The sequence below is a fragment of the Anolis sagrei genome, chromosome 5, assembly GCF_037176765.1.
Source record: "Anolis sagrei isolate rAnoSag1 chromosome 5, rAnoSag1.mat, whole genome shotgun sequence".
Classification (NCBI taxonomy): domain Eukaryota; kingdom Metazoa; phylum Chordata; class Lepidosauria; order Squamata; family Dactyloidae; genus Anolis; species Anolis sagrei.
In genome coordinates, this window is record NC_090025.1 from 130,903,322 (window position 1) to 130,923,499 (window position 20,178).

Below are 20,178 nucleotides of genomic sequence, written 5' to 3' on the forward strand. Positions count from 1 at the left end.
ATGAGCTTTTGTTCCCTTCACATTTTAGAACAATAACTTCTCATAAAACCAGTGCACAATCCATTTTCATATAAAAGCAAGTTATCTTGCTAATATTTTCCCAGAAAACACTGTTACACGAACACTGTAGTCCTTTGGGAAAAGAGATCCTTTGAGAAGCTAAGATCTTAAGTTCTCCATTTTCATTTCACAGCTGAGGTCAGAGGCTAACAGTCAGACTTAATTCTCACTGAGTACCATTAGTAAAAGCTGCTTTAATGGAAAACAATTTGATGTTACAGTAAGGCCTGAAGATCAGGAATGTTTTCATATACAGGAAGTCCCTAAGTTACAAACACAATAGGTTCTGTAGTTTTCTTCTTAAGTTGAATTTGTATGTAAGTTGGAACAGGTACATTTTTAAGTGCAACTCCAGTCACACACACATATAAACACATAAGCTTTGGATAGCATAGGGAAGTGTATACTCCTGTGGTATTTGCATTGATGTCTGTGCCCCTCTTCAGAAGATTTCGCCTCCCTTTCTGTCCGTGTGACAATTAAATGTTGAAAAATTTGGTCTATTGCGGAAACAAAGATTGGTTATAAAGCTTCAGTTGAGATACTTTTCCCCCATTATACCTCTTTCAGGAGTGAATTGTCCTTCCGAGGGCTAGATTTCTCTCACTTCTTGTTGACTCATCCCTGTTTGTAACTCTGTGAGCTGTTAACTCTGTGAGATGTTTGTAACTCAGTGACTGCCTGTACTGTGAACTCTGCGGACAGTGATTTCCCCTAAGCAAGTTTTAATTACAATAATAACAAAGACACATCTTTAACCTACTTTCCAAACTGTGTGGTGCAACACGTTTGTGTGTTGGCCGAAGTGTGTAGGTGTCAAACAAATGTAATGAGAAATGACAACTATCTTGAAAATGTATGCTACAATCTTATAAATTATATATTTTAAAATATCAATAAAAGATTTTCCTGAGACATCTGGTGCCCCCATACATATTGTTATTAGAATTTATGTATGTGTCCATATGTCTTATGAGGGATTGGTTTAACCTCTGGTTTGCTAGCAGAACTGAATTACAGTGTCATGAAATGATGCATGTTTGGAAAGCTCTGTCTTCCAAGTTTAAGTTATCTGGATATATCATAGGTAGATGCTAAAATTTAAGCATCTTGTCTACAGTGGAAAATCATAATGGGATTATAGCCAAAAGGCTATGTTACAGAACGGACTTGTTCCATTTGCCAAATACTGATTATCACTGTAGCATCATGATTGCTGGATGGCGATGCTATGGTACTTTTGCACTTCACTGGAACAAGTCCTTTGTTACTGGCTTTTCAGTACATAGAGATCTATCTGGTTTGGGGTTTTAAGACTCATTCCTTCCCAAATACACGACTTTGGTCACCAGAAAATACATGAACTTTACTGAAATGTACAAATCTGGGCTAACTTAAACATTATGTTTTGTTCACCTCACATATTTTGTTTGACCAAGGAAAATGTAATAAACCACATCTTAAAGCATACGATGTACTAGTAGATTTTCTGTTTTGGATTGCACACCTAACAACTGCATAGCTTGGTAAACGGAATGTGTGGGGGCTCAGTGGCAGGAACAAAGTGTTGCCAAAGACAATTATAATTTTTTTGGGGTTCATCCACTGCCAGTCATGTTTTTCTCCTTTAACCTTGTCTTTGAATGTATGCTCAAGTGCATTTCTACCCAGAGGCACATTTTCCCTGTGGAAACTTTGCTTAGTGCTTCTATAGCAAAAGTAACAATTTATAGAAAAATGGCAAATAAATGTTCATGATGACAGAAGCCCAGATGTTGGTTGCTCTCTCAAAAAGAACGCCCTGGGGGCAAATTTTTGCAGGAGACTAAGATTTCCTGTGTAATAGGTCACAGGGAAGGAACACTCTGCAATGTAACTACCAGAGATTACACAGAAATGTATGGACAGTGTTCTTGCCAGAGAAGTATTTCACATCGGATGCTTGGCAGAGATCCAAAGGTCATCTCACAAATATGGATGCAGAGAGAAACCTGACACACAAGAGATGTACTAAATCAGCTAGTCTAATGACCCAGCACTGCCTCCTGAAACATTTCTCAACCTTGGGGTTCCTTCTGAATTTATATTGCAGTGTGACACTACTCTAAGCTATTTAAACAGGAAACACACAGAAAAATCTCAACAACTGCATCATGCAGGCCACCGCTGTACAAGCAACTCCTAATCGAATGCCAGAACTAGAGGAGGCCTCTAAAATATGCCTTTCTTTCAGTACAGTAAATATCTTCCATCCAACACTTACAATATTCCTCTGAGCAGTTTTATAACAAAAACTAAAGACAAAACAAACCTGCCAGTGAAGGTAACACTGGGAGGAAAAAAGTTATGCTCCCTATTCATGCCCAGTTTTTCATAGTTAGCACATACGAGGAAAATGTCCCTCTTTCCTGCCAGCAGAACTTCATTTCTCCTTGAGAAATGACCTCACGGGGGGCTCATGACACTGTTTGGATATTTGATCAGTGGAAGAAAAAACAAAAATATTTCTAATTTATGTACTTCTCATTTAATCCTAAAATATTGGTATGCCAAGGGGGAAAGTGTTTGCGAACCTACAAGGTATATGACGAAGCCAAGATGACTCATAGATTGGGGACTATTTGCATCTTCACGTTCATTCTTACCAGAATCAATCAAAGCATTATGAGACCAAGAAAAATGGAAGGAAGAGGGAGAATGTTATCTATCTAATTTTATGTTTCTATGTATATATCAACTTAACTCTCCTGCACTACCTCAAAAACAAGTTTTTGACATTACGGAGAATGTGGAATTATATGAGAGTGTATGGTGAAACCTAGAACTTCTTAACAGCATCTGCCATTATAACTATAAATGAAGGCGGAAGAAAAAGAGAGTGATTTCATTGTAGCAGGCTGTTTTCTCTTCTCTCCACATACACAAAGTCAGAGATATTTATACTCACCATCATATTTTGCTAAAACTGCCTGGACATCTGCATACGCTTGTAACTCCAGCAGAGCTTCTAGCAAATTTTCATGGATGTTGAACATGCTAAGAAGAGGAAATTCTTTCATTAACTGCAAAAAGAAAGTGGGGGTGAGGAGAGAAGATGGTTTAGATTTAGCTGGGAACCTGCAGCACTAAATATTTAGGTCAGCTAAATATTCACCCACTAACTGCCCCACTATAATAAAAAAGGTAAAAAGTTATTTAATTTGTGCTCATTTTATGAAACAACCCACAACTTTAAAAAATACAGGATACTTCAAGAATATATTATCAATACACTCTTGCATTTTTTTTGTATATGCTCTGTGCAGCAACTAAAAATTGCTTTTAAACTGAATTCACATGGATATGGACCACCATATAAAACCAACTTTAAGTTATTTCCACTTAAAACTGGTGTTGGAAAAGAGGACAATACAAGGTGTTTTGGACTATATTGATGATAAGATTACTGAGAAGCCAAGAGAAAGCACCAAGAAGCAGAGCCATTTCTCCTATTTCTACTGAAACCTTCAAAGAACCTAAAAACCTGATCCAAAGAGTTGGTGGGCAATAGAGTTAACTCCAAGGGCTACAACAAAGAGGGTAAAGGAATGAACATCTGTCACACTGTCCCTCTAGTGCAGTGGTTTCCAACCTGTGGTCTGTGGACCACCAGTGGTCTGCAAGAAGTAAAATATGGTCCGCGGCCTCACTTACTACACCGTTGGAACAAGAGTGTCTGGTCTCACGAAACCCTCTTATAATGCCTACACTAATTAAATATTACTTTCTGTGGGTGACAAGATGACGGCTACTAGATGGCATATGTTCTGTATCAGAAACTAGATGTGATCTATCGAATGCAATTTTCTGAATCAGCACCTAAAATAACCAAACTGAATCTAAAGTTGACCAAAAACTGATTCATAACCCTACTGGTACTGATGTTGGAGAATGGTCCATGGTCAAAGTGGTCCCTGGTCAAGTGGTTCCTGGTCAAAAAAAGGTTGGGATCCACTGCTCTAGTGTCACAGCCAAACTAGATTGAGGCAAGTTTTGGGGAATGTACACTATATCCATAGTAACTTAAAGGCACCGTCATTGAACACATGGCAATTTTTATACGCTGAAAGACATCTCCTTTACCATAATTGCTGCTAAAGTTTTAGGTCCAAGTCTAGACAACGAAATAAATAAAGTACCAAGTCCTGCCTCAAATTGTGCTACAGTGACAGAAAATATGAATAAAAATGTATTGTTCGTTTGTGGGATTAACATAACTCAAAAACAACTGGACGAATTGCCGCCAAATTTAGCCACAAGACATTTACTAACCCAGGGAGTGACTATTACTCCAAAAAATTGATTTTGTCATTTGGGAGTTGTAGTTGCTGGGATTTATAGTTCACCTACAATCCAAGAGCATTCTGAACTCCACCAATGATGGAATTGAACCGAACGTGTCATACAGGACTCCCATGACCAACAGAAACACTAGAAGGGTTTAGTGGGCATTGACCTTGAGTTTGGGAGTTGTAGTTCACCAACATCCAGAGAGCACATTAATGGATCTGGACCAAACTTGGCATGAATATTCCATATGCCCAAATATGAACACAGATGGAGTTTGGGGAAAATAGACATTGACATTTGGGAGTTGTAGTTACAGGGATTTATAGTTCACCTACAATCAAGGAGCATTCTGAATCCCACCAGCGATAGAATTGGGCTAAACTTCCCACACAGAACCCCCATGACCAACAGAAAATACTTAAGGCCATCCAGTCCAACTCCCTTCACCAGGGCAAGAAAATGAAAACAAAGCCCTCCTGACAAAGAGTCATCCAGCCATAGATATATATGATTCACACAAAGAGAGATACAGTATCATAGATTTGAAAGGGACCCCTAAAGAAGAACAATAATATGTTGCATGTTCCAGAGTAGACAAACCAGACATTCTCTACATCAACACTGACAAAGAAACAACAAGAAGTACTATTTATCCACAAGTACCAAGACATTGCATATATTAGAAACCAACACTTTCTCATTATTTTATTTCTGAGATCACCTGACTGGGCCACAGCAATGCATGGCAGGGGACGGCTAGTGTTATACTAAATCTAAGAAGAACATAAGGTAACTGTAAGGATAAGGTCAAGTCCATTATTGGAAAGGAACCTCTCCCTCAAACTGGACTGGAAAACATATCTCTTTTTTATTTGGGTCATTGATTGACTTTGACTACTCCCTTTTCTCTCTGTTAAAGAAGAATTATAATTCCATAACCTGGTCTGAAAGAATGGCAGCATTTCAATTCAGTTTACCCCTGAAACACCGGGCAACTGGAATCCATACTGCAGGCACTGAACACAAAAAGAAATGCTTGAGCAATAACAATAAACAACTATTGCCTTTCCTTCCACAGTGAAGAAAGTGAGGAAAGTGTTGACAATTTGCAAGTATCCACTTAATTCATCACATCTGTAAAATCTCAAAGAGAAGGGGGAATAAGACCCTTTTAACTTTTAAACTGAAGGCAATGTTCTATGAATTGCAAACAGAGAAATTCAGTTTAATTCTAAACAAAGTGTGAGTTCTGAACAACAGAATCAATGTAGCTGTCTTTGTGTCATCATGCACAAAATGCATTTCTAGAAAGCTGGTATTTTCTAAGCCAGCAAATAACACAGTAGACTGATGACAAATTAGAAATACATTACATCCCCACCCATTTTTCGTGTTCATTTTTTTTCTTTCTGGCTAATAATATCTTCCTTGAATCTGCTCCCTCCCCCCCCCCCCCCCCCCACACACACACAAATAATAATCTCTGCCAGACAGAAAGGCATGGGCATGAGATGACAGCAAGGACAAATGCATTGTCTAGACAGCAGGGCTTGCAAATCAACGATAAATCCAGCAGTAAAGAGTTCTTTTTTTAAACAAAAAAATCCTTTGCCTTACACTGATGCTTAGATCAATTTGGACTGCAATTGTGAAACCAGGCATCAGTTTTCTATCTCAGAGTAAATGTAATCCAGTAAGAACACACAGACAGATAAAATGTGGACTCTAATGAGCCTCTCACTCTCAAATTGAGGCCAACTGCTTTCTCTTTCCTAAAGTGGAATAATTTTATAGTAAATCACCATGTAGTAGGGTGAGCTAGCAAGTTGACAAGTAATGTAAAAGGAGGGTTACTGCAAGAATGAAATGTTCTGTTCACTATAGTCCTCAATTACATCAAAAGGAAATGCACATGTTATTGTGCAATTTGCCTTTCCATTTACAGAAGATAAAAGCTATTTTATCTATTTTTCAGGCTTAGGATGTGTGAGAGAATGTATGTGTTGAGCAGAATCCGGTTGCTACCAGTGCTCTGGGATTCGTGTTTTCCATTGGGACGCCTTAGGTCTTAATATCGACCTTGATACCAGTAGGGCTTGCCCCCACTGTCATTATTATGTTTTCTATGCTGCTCACTTCCTGAAGTATATCTAAACATTAAACTATTGCTGTGTCACACAAAATACAGCCATGAGATAAGATGCAAGTTAATATCCTGTCTGCTCCAAATTCATTCATTATGTGAGTGGCCAAAAGTGCAAAAACTGTAAAAAAATTCTTTGAAATAGTCCTTACTGAACAATAACATGATAAATTGGATCAATTAAGATAGAATATAGTCTAGATTAAAATTATGTGATTTTTCCTGAAGGATATCTCTGAGTCCACAGGTTAGTACATCCCGCCTATAAATATGGCATCTAGAAAGATAGAAAGGAAAAGATATGTATGTGTTTAAAACACTGGGATGAGGAATGTGATTCCAGGCTAATCAACAATCCCTCCAGATTTTTATTTATGTCAGAAGCAACTTGAGAAACTGCAAATCGCTTCTGGTGTGAGAGAATTGGCTATCTGCAAAGATGTTGCCCAGAGGACACCTGGATGTGTTACCATTCTGTGGGAGGCTACTCTCATGTGTCCACATGGGATGCTGGAGCTGACAGATGGGAGCCCACCCCATCTCATGGATTTGAACCGCTGACCTTCAGGTCAGTAATTCAGCTGGCACAAGGTTTTAACCCATTGCACCACTGTGGTTCACTGAAGACCTCAGTAAAGACCTTGGATGCCAATCGTAGCTTTATATGCTATATATATATATATAATGTGGTTCAAAGCATTATATGAACCTACACACTGACCATATAATGCAGTTTCAATGTAAGTGTACCCTTCATTACCATTTCAGAAGGTTAACAAACAAGCAAACACACACACAGGAAGGCAAACACAAAGAACATAATATCTGGGGTTTTTTTCCAACACTGGAACCATTACAAAATATGTCATGCATCAAGGTTACAGCAACATTTCAGCAAAAGACGATGGTAATTTCAAAGGGATAAAGTCTCTTAAGGGAAGACAAATATTTTCAAAAGTGTTGTATCTACACAGATAATGCATCTTAAAACACTGGCCTAACTCTGAAAATTAGAAAATTAAGGCTCCCATTCCATTCATGGCATACACTGGTATTAAATCTAAATTACAGCTTCACATGGCTTCTCACATATTGTTTTTAATGGTGGAGAGGGGAAACACCTACCCTTCTTGCAATAATAATAATAATAATAATAATAATAATAATTTTGTTTTTTACCCACCTCTCCTCATGTCTTGAGGTGGGTTACAACATAGATAAAAACACATAATCTAATCACTATGAACAACTGTCTTAACATTATTATTTTCCTACAGCCTCTTTACAATGAAGAGTCCAAGAATCATCTGCCTATGTTTTGAAAGCTGAATGCACAACAGTGCTGTGAGTCATTGTTGTTAATACAGTTCTCAGAATATAGATATATTATCCTTTCCTTGGCCATTATATGTCTATGTCCTGGGGTAAAATGGAAGGACAACAGCGAACAGGGAGATGTGGCATAGTCCAATCTGGGAGAACTTTATGGTATGTCTCCTTGATGCATGAGTCAACTTCAAAGTTGAAATTGAATAATTTCTGCAAATTGTACATATATTTCTCAAGTAAGGTATACAGGCTGCATATAGGTGACAAAGTTGAATAAAAATCTACTGAATAATTTACAATTAGTGGTTATTTCTCACAAGCCAACTATTTGCTCTGTGCCTTATTTCCCTAGAGGCGACATCACTCATGCTTTAAAACTACATGTTTTTATTTTAGGGATAAACAACTTTCTTCAGTCTTTTAAACAAATTCTTAGTCTTTGCTCTGTTTCCAAAATTTTGGAAACTGTTTCCAAACACTTTGGAAACTGCAAAAATAGATATAATGTTTGTGAGGAGAACATCTAGAACTCTATCTGCCCATAACATTACCTATAACTCTTTCCCTTCAAAGTGAAAGTCTTTACTTAGGTCAAAAAAAGTAACACAAGATTTTCTACACATTAAACATTTTAAAATACACATAAATAAAAAGAAGAAGAAAAATATAAAAATGAAAAAGTTTATTTTATTTCTTATCAAAAGCACTGCATAAATTAATATAAACTGATAAAAATAGAAAGAGCGCAGGTGGCTAAATATCTTTTGACCAAAAACAGGCAACAGCAATGGCATTGTCTGTAGTCTCCAACAGTTCTTCCTCTGTACATGAGGCAGGGCATAGTGGACAAGCATACAGATGTGAAGTTGTCTGTTCTGCTACACAGTCACACAAGGTATGGGATTCTTTTAGGTAGTGCCATTTTGCCAGGTTGTCTTTTGATCTGCCCACTCCACTTCTGAGTCTATTCAGGGGCTTCCAGGTTGCCCATTGGTGGTTTGCTTTTAATGAAAAAGTATAGCAAATGCAAGAAATGTAAAGAACACAAAGAAGTAAGAATATAAAAGTGACTCCTGTCTTTATTTCTGGGGATAGATAGATAGTATAGCTATATCCCATCTCTTACCCTTCTTCTGTTAATCAGGTCACACTATTTTCAAAACCTGCAATCTGTTCATTTTAATTTGTTCTCAAAAAGTGTACTTGAGGTTTTCAATCCTTTTAAAAAACGTTACTAATTATTTTTCTCCAATTAAAATCAGTAATTTATCCATTTCTGCTAGTTCACTCACTTCGACCACCACTCTTCTTTACACATTTCCATTTTTGGGCAGAAAACCTGCTGTAATCATATACTGCAATACTCTTCCATGGTTCTTTTTTAGCTGTTGAAGCATAACTCCCTGAAAAACCAGATCTAGTCTTAATTATATACTCGCTTTTAAAAAATTATCTGCATCAAAGTATGTAGTTGCACCCAGAACTTTTTAGCCTTTTCGCAAGCCCAACACATGTACTGAACATGGATCTTGCTGTTCTCATTTCCAACATATATTTGAAACTGCCCAATACATCCTGAACAACTTTTCTGGTACCATATACCTGTATTTGGTTTAAAATGTTTATTTATATTTTATTTTATAGATGGTTTTATGTGTTATATATGCTGATTATTTTGGACTTGTATTGCTTTTAATATGTTGTAAACCACTTTGGATCTCTTTGGGGGAGAAAAGCGGGAAACAAATAAATATTTATATTATTACTGTTATTATATTAATTATGACAATATTTTATTCACCAATCTAGTTTTTGGACCCTTTAGAAAGCTGGGTTTGGCATTCAGGCTAAGAGATGTCCCATGTTCAGTTAAAGGAAAGCTCAAATTTAGTTTCTGCCTGTCATAAAAAAGCGGAAGAGAAGCAAGGAAGAAACAGAGAAAAAGCCCATGAACTCAAGAAGGTCTTCTGAAATGTGGCGTTGGGTGGGGTTATACTGTCTGTAAAAGATATGTGAAAAGAAACTACAACTACTGTATTACCATTGTTTTGTATATCTAGGTTACGCTTGATCTACAGACAAAACAAGCACTGCATTTACAGTTTGACTGGTCATGGGAATAGACAAATGTTCAACACAAATCCAAACTCACATCTCTCATCATTTTCACAGCTTCCCTGGTCCTCCCCAGCTTTCTTGCACACATAGCCAGCCTCCTTTTAATGTAGACTAATACATTAGTATCCCGTCCTGGGGAGAGAGAGAAGGAGAGAGAGAGAGAAAAGGAGAGAGAGAAAGAAAGAGGGGAAAAAAGGTTTTAAGAGGGTGAGTGTTTTCAGAAACAGACAGAACAAAAGGTCCATTTAACATCTCCAGTGTGTCATGTACAACCCTTTAGGAGAATTCTTACTGCTGACTGACAAGCGTAAAGGGAAAAAACATACACTGACTTCTGCTGCTGGAGCCTGCCTGTCACTAATAGTGTTAGTGAAGAAATAGATGGAGAGCAGAGGTTTTAGCGTAATGTCTACGTAATGCCACTACGGCTTCCAAGCACTGATGCCAAATTATTCAATTCATGCCAAAAACACATGTCCTGGCTGCTTAGTGCAAAATGAAATGTTCTCTGAGGTGATTGGATATAATGGATAAAATAGATCCGCATCTCTGTAGGCCTGGCGTATCATAAATAGTATACACATAATAAGAGAATAAACTCAGATACCATTCTTTTGCATTCAGGTCTGATAAAGAGACAATTTACTAATACTTTGGTAGCCAAAGGACTTCCTTATGAACATAAACTTAGGGATTATTAAATTGATTGTGTAGATGCCTGTACACCAGTAGTGCTACACAGCTGATAACCTTTCTTGTGCCTGTAGATGAGAAATCGACATGCCTTGGAATGTTATTGAGATTCTAACTCACACCAGTCCCAAGAAAGACACAACAGCCCCAACTTTCCAGGACAAAATTGTCAGAGGTAGCACCTTTCAAGGATGTACTGAACAGAAGATATACTTATCTCCATACATACAAGCTTTTTTTGTTGCCAAAATGAGCAAGAATATAATATATGCCAATAAGGGGTGGAGAGGTACAATACAACTCTAAAGATATTCACTAAGAAATAAGTCCTACTGGTTTCAGTGAGATTTATAGCCACATACATATGGAAAGGGTTATACTGCATGTCTATGAAATCAAGATTCCAGTAATACATCAAAATACGGCATTTCCCCATCCACAGCCTTCAGGGGAAAAGGATGGTACAGGCGTAATGAGTGAGTACTTTGTTGCATGATTGTAGGTCAGATTCTACTTGAATCAGTGAAAGCTGACTACACAAATCTCAGTCTGTGAAAGGCTTGTTCTCATTTTGGCATGGAATGTTTATGCACAAAAGAGCTAAAATGGATCTACAAAATGCTTGTTTTTGTTATGGTTGGATATATATTATGAATAATTGATTTTCTGTGTACATCTATGTAAGGTCTTGAAAATATGAAGCTCATCATTCCTGGAACTCCTATCCTTGGTGGTGATGTTGACTAAGACTGATGATGGAAATTGCAGTCCAGGAAACTGTAGGTCCACACATTCCTGTTTGCTTTATTAATGCTTGCACTCATACACAGAACTTTCCTCTCATTGCAGATAACTGTTCATCTGTAATGAGTTATTCACAATTTGCATAGATAGAAACACATTTCAGATATGACTGGGATGAAGCATGACAAAGAACACATGTTTTCCTATTTTAAAAGTATTTTTTAGAATCATGCACAATAATCTTTCATGATCTTTATTTATTTATTTTTACCCTATTTATACTCTGCCTTTCTCAACCCTGAAGAGGACTCAAGGCGGCTTACATACAGGTAATTATTCAATGCCTTAAAGCAACATACAATTCCAATGACTTTTAAAATTAAAATTGTACATATTAAACATTTAAAAACATTACATTCAGTATTAAAAATCATGCCATCCATAACTGTAGTACAGAGCCATTCCAATAGTTATTGCATATGTTCCATATCTATTACTGCATTGCAACTATACTCCAAAGGTTTGATCCCAAAGCCACGTTTTCACGTTGGGGGGGGGGGGAGTTCCACAGTCGAGGGGCCACTACTGAGAAAGTCCTGTCTCTCATCCCTACCATAATTATAATGTTTCCTCTTTTAAACCATGCTTGGAATCAGAAGTGTTTGGGATTTGGAATTTTTGGAATTTTTGAATATTGTATTTGCATATACGTACATAATGAGATATCTTGGACATGGGACCCAAATCTGTCGGTAAACATAAAATTCATTTCTGTTTCACATGTATCTTAGTTGTACAATATTTTAAATACTTTTGTGCATGAAATGAAATCTGTGTGCATTGAACCATCAAAAAGCAAAGCCATCCACATGAATTATTTTGTGTTCTGGAGTATTTCAGATTTTGAATGTCAATTATGGGATGCTCACAAAGATAATTGTATATACAATCACTGTATCAAGACAATATGCCTCCTGCAAGGTTATGTATTCTATGCACATACAGTTCTCATATTTTAAGGATAAAAACCAAATATACCAAGAATATACAGTATACAAATTATCCCAAATCCACAATTATACAGGGTGAGGCAGCATAACTTCCTTTTTTAAAATGCGCGCAATTCAGTCGGTTGAAGACGTAGCAGAGCGCTAGTGGTCTTGTTCGAGAGGTGAGAGTATAAAATTTTGTCCTGACACAGTTCAGTCGCCATTATACGTTGGAACAGTGAGGAGCATGCTTTTGCCGTTGAAGCCTACTTTTTGAGCGGATTTGGAGTGGCCAGCCCGCTCTCCAGATTTGGCCCCTTGTAATTTTTTTCTATGGGGTTTTTTGAAATCCCGTGTTTATGTCCGTCCAAGGACCCTACAAGATTTGAAGACCAACATCCAGGAAGAAATTGCCAACATAACACCTGCTATGCTGGCAAGAGTCATGACAAACGCCAGAAATCGGTTTACTCAGTGTATGGAGAATGGCGAATGGGGGACGTCATCTACCTAATTTGATCTTCAAAACTATGTAAAACAAAACTTTAGATATGTGCCTACATTATAAAAAATAATAATAAATTCTGATTCATACAATGGGTTTTATTAATTTTGAAAAAAGGAAGTTATGCTGCCTCACCCTGTACTTTCCAGATACAATTACCCATTAAGTTAAAAGACCTAACTGTTAAACAGAAAGTAAATAAAGCAGAGGAAGTTCCTTTAAGATGTATTATTAAGCAACCATTTATCTCTAAACTGATTATCCATATATAATAATGGACTCATTAGCTACCATTTGTTGTTTTTTTTTTTTTTATAAATAATCTTTATTAGTTTTATAGATAAGAAAATACAATGTACGAGATACGGGATACAATGTATAAAACACTTGGGAAGGGGAGGGGGAGGGGGGAGGATAGGGGGGAGGGAGGTGGGGTGGTCGGGGGATATGATGGAGGGGGGGAGAGGGGGGGCAAAAAGGGCAATAGGTTCTGAGGGGAGTACGGATAGATCGGGTGGGTCGGGTTGGGGGGGGGGTGGAAGTACCCTGGGTGTTATTGCTTTTATTGGCTTTCTTGTAGTTGCATATAAATACTGTCTGTGCAACATATCGATAAACCCCCAAAGGGGTTGACATTTTAATCCGGGCTGAGATACCGATCTCTTTACCTTGGCCTTGGTTGCTGCCGAGGTGCCCTTCTGAGTATAGTTCAGGAGACATTATATGAGTTTATGGATTTGTCTTTTAGGGAACTTCTGCCCACCTACCGCCCTTTGTTGGGTAAGGATGGGGGGGTTAGGGGGGGTTAAAAACGACTTCCGTTTGGAATCCATACAGAGTGTTCTCGGTTACTCTCCCGAGATTCGGTTTGAATTGCCTACATTGTTTTGCACCTAACTATCTGAAGATCCTTTCATCTGTGTCTCTTCTTTTTGCTTCCTCTCTTCATTTATATCTCTGTTTTTCATATTCATCAAAGGACGACCAGTCTGTCATTTTGACTGGACCTCCGGAGCTAGATCTCAAAAGGAACGTTAGTTTATCCATATCTCTCACTTCCGAGATTTTGTCTATCCATTCGTCGATGTTTGGAGTATGCTCGTCTTTCCAGTGTCTTGCCAGGACTATTCTTGCCGCGGTGGAGAAGTATGTCCATAGGATGTCTTCATTATTGTTTAGATGGAATTCTTCGTCCGTCAGCCCTAGTAAGAAATATTCTGGTTTTCTGGGAAAACGCTTCTTGAGGATTTTATGTGATTCTGCTTGGAGTTCTATCCAAAATTTCTGGACCTTTGGACAGGTCCACCACATGTGGAAATAAGTGCCAGGGTGGGTCTTACATTTCCAGCACGTGTTTTGATAATTCGGGTACATTTGGCTCAGTTTATACGGTGTTAAATACCATCGATGGAAGGTTTTCAGCCAGTTTTCTTTTAGCGAAGAGGAATAGGTGTATTTTAGCTTCTTTTGCCAAATTAGTTGCCATTCATGTAGTTTAATTGGCCGTCCGATGTTTCTAGCCCAGAGAGTCATACAGTTTTTAATCTCCTCAGTTTCTGTTTCCCAGATTAGTAGTTGATTGTACAGTTTCGTAATAGCTTTTTTCCCTGATTTCAGAATATTTTCCCAGGCTGTGGTTTTTTCTTCGAAGCCTATCTTCTCATCATGTTTGTATGTTTCGCAGAGTTGATAGTACTGCAGCCATGTCAGATTTTTAAAAGATTGAACCAGTTCTTCCTGGGGTTTTAGATTCCATGTGTTGTCTTTTGTGTTCTTGGTGATTAAATCTCTGTAGGTTGGCCAATGCTGCCAGCCTAACAGGCGTCTTTGCTTTGCCTCAAGCGGCGAAAGCCAAAGAGGAGTTTTTTCATAGAAGTATTTCTTGTATTTGGACCAAACTTTTAAGAGGGTGGATCTTACGAAGTGATTTCCGAAATTGGCCTCTATTTTGGCTCTATCGTACCAAAGGTACGCGTGCCATCCCGCCCTAAGGTTGAATCCTTCCAATGTTAAGGTGTTTTCTTTTTTCAGAGTGATCCAGTCTTTTATCCAGACCAGTGCACAGGCCTCGAAGTATGTTTTCAGACTGGGGAGGCCAAATCCTCCTCTTTCTTTTTTGTCGATCATAATACGATGTTTGACCCTGGGCTTCTTCCCATTCCAGATGAACTTGGCTAGGTCTTTGTTCCATTGGTCAAAGACTTTGTTGTTTCTTATTATTGGCAAGTTCTGCATCAGATATAGAATTCTAGGCAGGATGTTCATTTTAATTAGTCCTATTCTCCCTAGCAAGGAGAGGTTTAGAGATTTCCACTTTACCAGATCTGCTTTCACCTTTTTCCATGTTGCTTCGAAGTTGTTTTTAAGTAACTGGGCGTTTTTGGCCGTGATCCAGATCCCCAGGTACTTTATCTTATTGTTGATTGTCAGGCCAGATTGTTCTTTCAGTTCTTCTTGCATATCGGCTGGTATGTTTTTTGTTAGTAGTGTGGTTTTGTTCTTGTTGATTTTGAAGCCCGATACCGTACCATATTCTTCTAGTTTCTCCAGCCAGCTCCGTATGTTTTTGATGGGGTCATCTATGATGCAAATGACGTCATCGGCGTACGCCCTGATCTTATATTCTTGTTTGGCGATCTTCATGCCTTTGATGTTCTTATCTTCTTTAACTGCTTTTAGAAGGGTCTCTAGAGCCATAATAAAGAGGAGCGGGGACAGAGGACAGCCTTGTCTGGTGCCCTTAGTGATCTTTATGGCTTTCGACAGTTGACCGTTTATTAGAAGTTTCGCCTCTTGTTTTGAATATATGGCGTCGATAGCATTTCTAAATGCATATCCTATATCAATTTCTTCTAGCAGGAGCTTCATGAATTTCCAGCTTAGATTGTCGAAAGCTTTTTCGGCATCTAGGGAGAGTAGGGCTAGCTTCTGTTGGATGTTGTAATCGTAATATTCTATAGTGTTAATTATTGTTCTTAAATTGTCCTTCGTGCTTCTACCAGGAAGAAACCCGGCCTGTTCCTCTCCTATCCAGTCCGCCAGGAATCCTTTTAGTCTCTTTGCGAGGATTGATGCGAATATTTTGTAATCCGAGTTCAATAAAGAAATCGGTCTGTAGTTCCGTTTGTCTGACTTCTCTGTATTACCTTTCCCGATTAATACGATCTCTGCCTCTTTCCAGGACTCTGGGATCTGACCCGTACTTAGAGCTGAGTTAAGTACTATTTGTAGAAAGGGGACTAGTTCCTCTTTTAGCGTCTTATAGAAGCAGGCCGAGAAGCCGTCGGGGCCTGGAGCTTTATTGGCAGACAAGCTGGCGATAGCCTCTATAATTTCCTGGGTTGATATTTCTTTATTTAAGGCTTCTCTCTGTGCCTCTGTAATTTTCCCCAGCTTTAATTTTGCTAGGTAGCTTGTGATTTCTGTTTCCTGGGTGTCATCTTTATTATAGAGGTTGGTGTAGTATTCTTGAAAGTCTTCGATTATATCTATTTCCTTTGTTAGGTAGTGATCCCCTTTCTTTATTTTCGTTATCCGTTGCGCTTCTTTTTTTTTCCTGACCTTCCTTGCCATCCATTTCCCGGGCTTATTGGCATGTTCGAATTCGAGTTGTTTAATATATTTGTATTTTTTTTCCAGAGATTCAATCTCTAGATGATGTTTCCTTTTTTTCAGCCATTTCAGGTTTCTTTCTGTTTTTGTGTTTTCTGGATTTCTTTTTAGTTCTTGTTCTTGTTCCGAGATTCTTTTTTCTAGTTGTTTTATCTCGGAGTTTTTATTTTTGTTTTTAATCGCATTTTGCTGTATTAAGAGTCCCCTCATTACCGCCTTAAGTGTGTCCCACACTACTAGCGGAGAGATATCCGGTGTGATGTTTTGTTTGAAAAAATCCCTTACCAGTTCTTTGTTTTTCTTTATGTCTCGTTCCGTTTTAAGTAGGTTGTCGTTCAGTCTCCACCTTCTGACTTCTGCCTTTTTATTTATACACATTTCTAGGGAACAGTGATCTGATAGTTCTCTCGCATTTGTTTGTATACCTTCTATCTTAGAAATGATCGAGTTGGAAGCCCAGATCATGTCTATTCTAGTCCATAGTCTGTGGCGAGGTGAAAAGTACGTGTATTCTTTTTTATCTGGATGACAGTGTCTCCAGGTGTCACGGAGATCGAACTCCTCTTTGAACGAGATGAATTTTTTGGGGAGCAGGGAACTATCTTTCTTTCTCTTGCTACTTGGGCTTTTATCTATGTTTTGGTCCAGGATGCCGTTAAAATCGCCCATTACTATTAAGCTATCATATTCTGATTCTAATAGATTCTCCTTCAAGGAGTCAAGAAATTTTGTTTTGGGGCCATTTGGCGCATATATGTTGCAGACCAATACCGTCGTATTATCCAATTTAACCTTTACTGCGACAAATCTGCCCTCCTGGTCCCTAAAGCATAATTCGGCTGGTATGTCCTCTTTCACGTATATAACCACTCCTCTTTTTTTTGTGTCTGCGGCTGAATAGAACTCTCTGCCAATTTTCCTCTGTGTCAGGTGGGCAACGTGTCTGTTACAAATATGGGTCTCCTGCAATGCTATGATTTGGTAGTTACCTTTATTAATTTTTTGAAAAATTCTTTTCCTTTTACAGACAGAGTTAAGGCCATTAACATTTAAGGAATAGCATTTTATTTGGCGTTCAGTCATGATCATGATTAATTATATCCCCCATTGGCCCTTCCTCCTTTTTACCGATATCCGATTTCCCAGTCGTTCTCGGTATTGTTTCCACAGTTACCTCTTCCTTGGAGGGAGAGTCTGGGCGGCGTCTTTTCCTCGTACTGCCTTTTGTGGATAGGTCCTCTGCGTTTGTGTCATTTGTCTGGTCTTTTAGAAATAGTAGTAGTTCATTGGCTTTCTCTACGTCGTTGATCCAGTGCCTTCGGTCGTTAATAGTGGTCATGAGTCCTTCCGTTTTATCCCATCTAAATTTGCAGTGTTGTCTTTTTAGTTCTTGCGTCAAGAAGGTGTACTTCTTACGTCTGTCCAGAATTTGTTTGGGGATTTCTTTGAGAACGATGATTTTTCCTCCTTCGTGGGTTATTGGGTTTTGATTGGATTCTCTCAGCACCTGGTCTCTGATATGTTTTCGTGTGAAGCGAACCAATACATCTCTGGTTAGCCTGTTTTGTTTGGCGTAGGTCGATTGGATCCTGTAGGTGCGGTCTATTTCTGCCTCCATCCTCTCCTCTGGAAGACCCAATAACGTCGCTAGCATTTTGGTTATTCTGGCTCTCAGGTTCTCTTGTGGGTCCTCCTGAAGATTCCTTAACCGAAGGACATATTCTAGTTCCCCCTGTTGGGTCCTCTCTAGTTCTCTTGCCATTTTCTCGTTCTTAGCTGCCATGTCGGACAGGTTTTTTTGGATTTTTCTTTGTTCATTCCCTAGTTTCTTGTTTTCTGTCTTGTTGTCATTTATTTCGACAAAGGCCTTGGAGATGTCATTTTTAATTGTAGATATGTCCTCCTTAAATTCTTTTCTGATTAATTCGAGTTGCGCCTGTTGTTTTATCTGGTTTTCTCTAATTGTCTTTAGTTCTTTCTTGTTTTCTTCCTGGTTTTCTACGATTTTCTCTGTTATTTTTTGGAGCTCCTTCCAGATGTCCTTCATGTTAACTTCATCCTGACCTGATCCTCTTCTTCCCACGTTCTTGGGGTCTTTTATCTCTTTCTCTGTCTTGGTTTTGGGGGTGGTCATTATATCTTGTTGCGATGGCTTGTTTATGAATAGTGCAGATCTGTTTTAGTTGTCTTAAAAATTAGGCTACTTCTGACCTTGCGCTGCGGGCTGTTTATTACCTGCTATCTTTTTGCCTGTACTCAGATATGGCCCCGTGGCTCGGACAGTCTTCTCTCTCGAGACTCCCCGGGTCCCAAGGATACGGATCCCACTCTCCCAATGTCACGTTCCCTTCCCCCCCCCTCCGATTGATACCAGGTAGGGAAGCTGGGGAAAGGTAGGGGTACAAAAGGGGTACAAAAGGGGGTCAGATCACTATACAGGGAGGAGTCCTCATAAAAAGAGTTCGCAAGAAGGAGTTCTCCCTTAATGGGCTTATGACCCTGTAGAGCCCTACTGGTCTTTGGTGGTCTTGTCGTTCTGCTGTATCTTGTATGGATAGAACTCCTGGGTTGTCATGCCCAGAATTCCCCCTCCCTCCCTCCCTCTCTCCCTCTCTCCCCTTATTGGGAGTTGAGAATAGTTGGGGAAGGGAAAGGGGGACAGGGACCCACTGCAGATCAAACTTCAGATATAGAAACTCAGGTTCCAATATTACAATACAGTTAAATTACAATTATAAATGCTTCCAAGTCAGGTCTGCGCCTTGTTGGTCCTTAGAGACTTGGGGGTCTGGCTTGGCTTAACAGTCTTTGGAATAATCTTAATAGTCTTTAGGGAGGGAGCAAAATAGGTGTAGTCCTATTATCTAGTTGGCCGAAAAACTCCTATTGTCCCCTTAGAGTTGTCGTACCTGGTCGGTTTTTAGTCTCTTCCCGCTTGAGCTCTGAGTGGGGGCCTGCTGCCGCGTCTCAGAGTCTCTCTGCGGGTCTTAGTACGACAGCTCGTCGACCGCTGCGATTGCTCTTTTTGCTGCTTTCCTCTGCTCCACTCCGCTCCTCTCCACTCCTCCTGCTGTGCTTTGCGGCCTTGGCAACACGCGTAAGCGTCGCGTTCCTACTCGTCCCTCCGCTGCGTCCGTTCTTCTTTTGGCTCCTCCCACTGTCTCCGGGTTCCGGCCTCTTCCCAATCCTCTGTCTCGTCCTTTCCGGTTCCTCCCTCCTCACGAGAAGCGGCAAGCGGCCCACTGAGTAAGCCAAAGTAAGCCCTTGGAACCCAGGTTTTTACTCCTTTGTAGCGTTAGCTTCTTTTAAGACTTGTAACTTATACCTTGTCACATGTGGACTGTTGCTGCTGTCGCGGATTGCAGCTATTTCGTCCCTTTTGTTGGTTGGTTCTCGAAGAGACACTTTGTCGGGGGGGGGGGGTGACAGCCCTGCAGCTGTTGCTTGCTGCTTTTTTAAATTGTTCTTTTATTTCCCCCTCCTCTCCGGAGCTTTGTCGTTTAATGGTGTCTTCTACCTTGCTCTGTCGGGTACCAAACTTTTCCGTTTGGACGGAGTGTCCATGAGTACCATACGGCTCCTCGGCTTCTTATTATTATGTGCTGGCGTCGGGTGGCAGTAGGTGCAGACCGAGGGTCTGCTTCTCGCGGTACCGC

General features: G+C 39.4%; 1 protein-coding gene across 4 annotated transcripts in view; it reads right to left on the reverse strand.

The window, feature by feature from the left end:
* The window catches only part of ST7 (suppression of tumorigenicity 7), a 128,839-nt gene that overhangs the window by 18,558 nt on the left and 90,103 nt on the right, over positions 1-20,178 (reverse strand). For all 4 annotated transcript variants that reach the window (XM_060777693.2, XM_060777690.2, XM_060777691.2 and 1 more), the window contains exons 8-9: positions 10,014-10,111; positions 3,008-3,122 (exon numbers count right to left, since the gene is read on the reverse strand). In XM_060777693.2, coding sequence (XP_060633676.1) covers positions 3,008-3,122; positions 10,014-10,111 — 213 coding nt within the window. The remainder of the gene's footprint in view (positions 1-3,007; positions 3,123-10,013; positions 10,112-20,178) is intronic.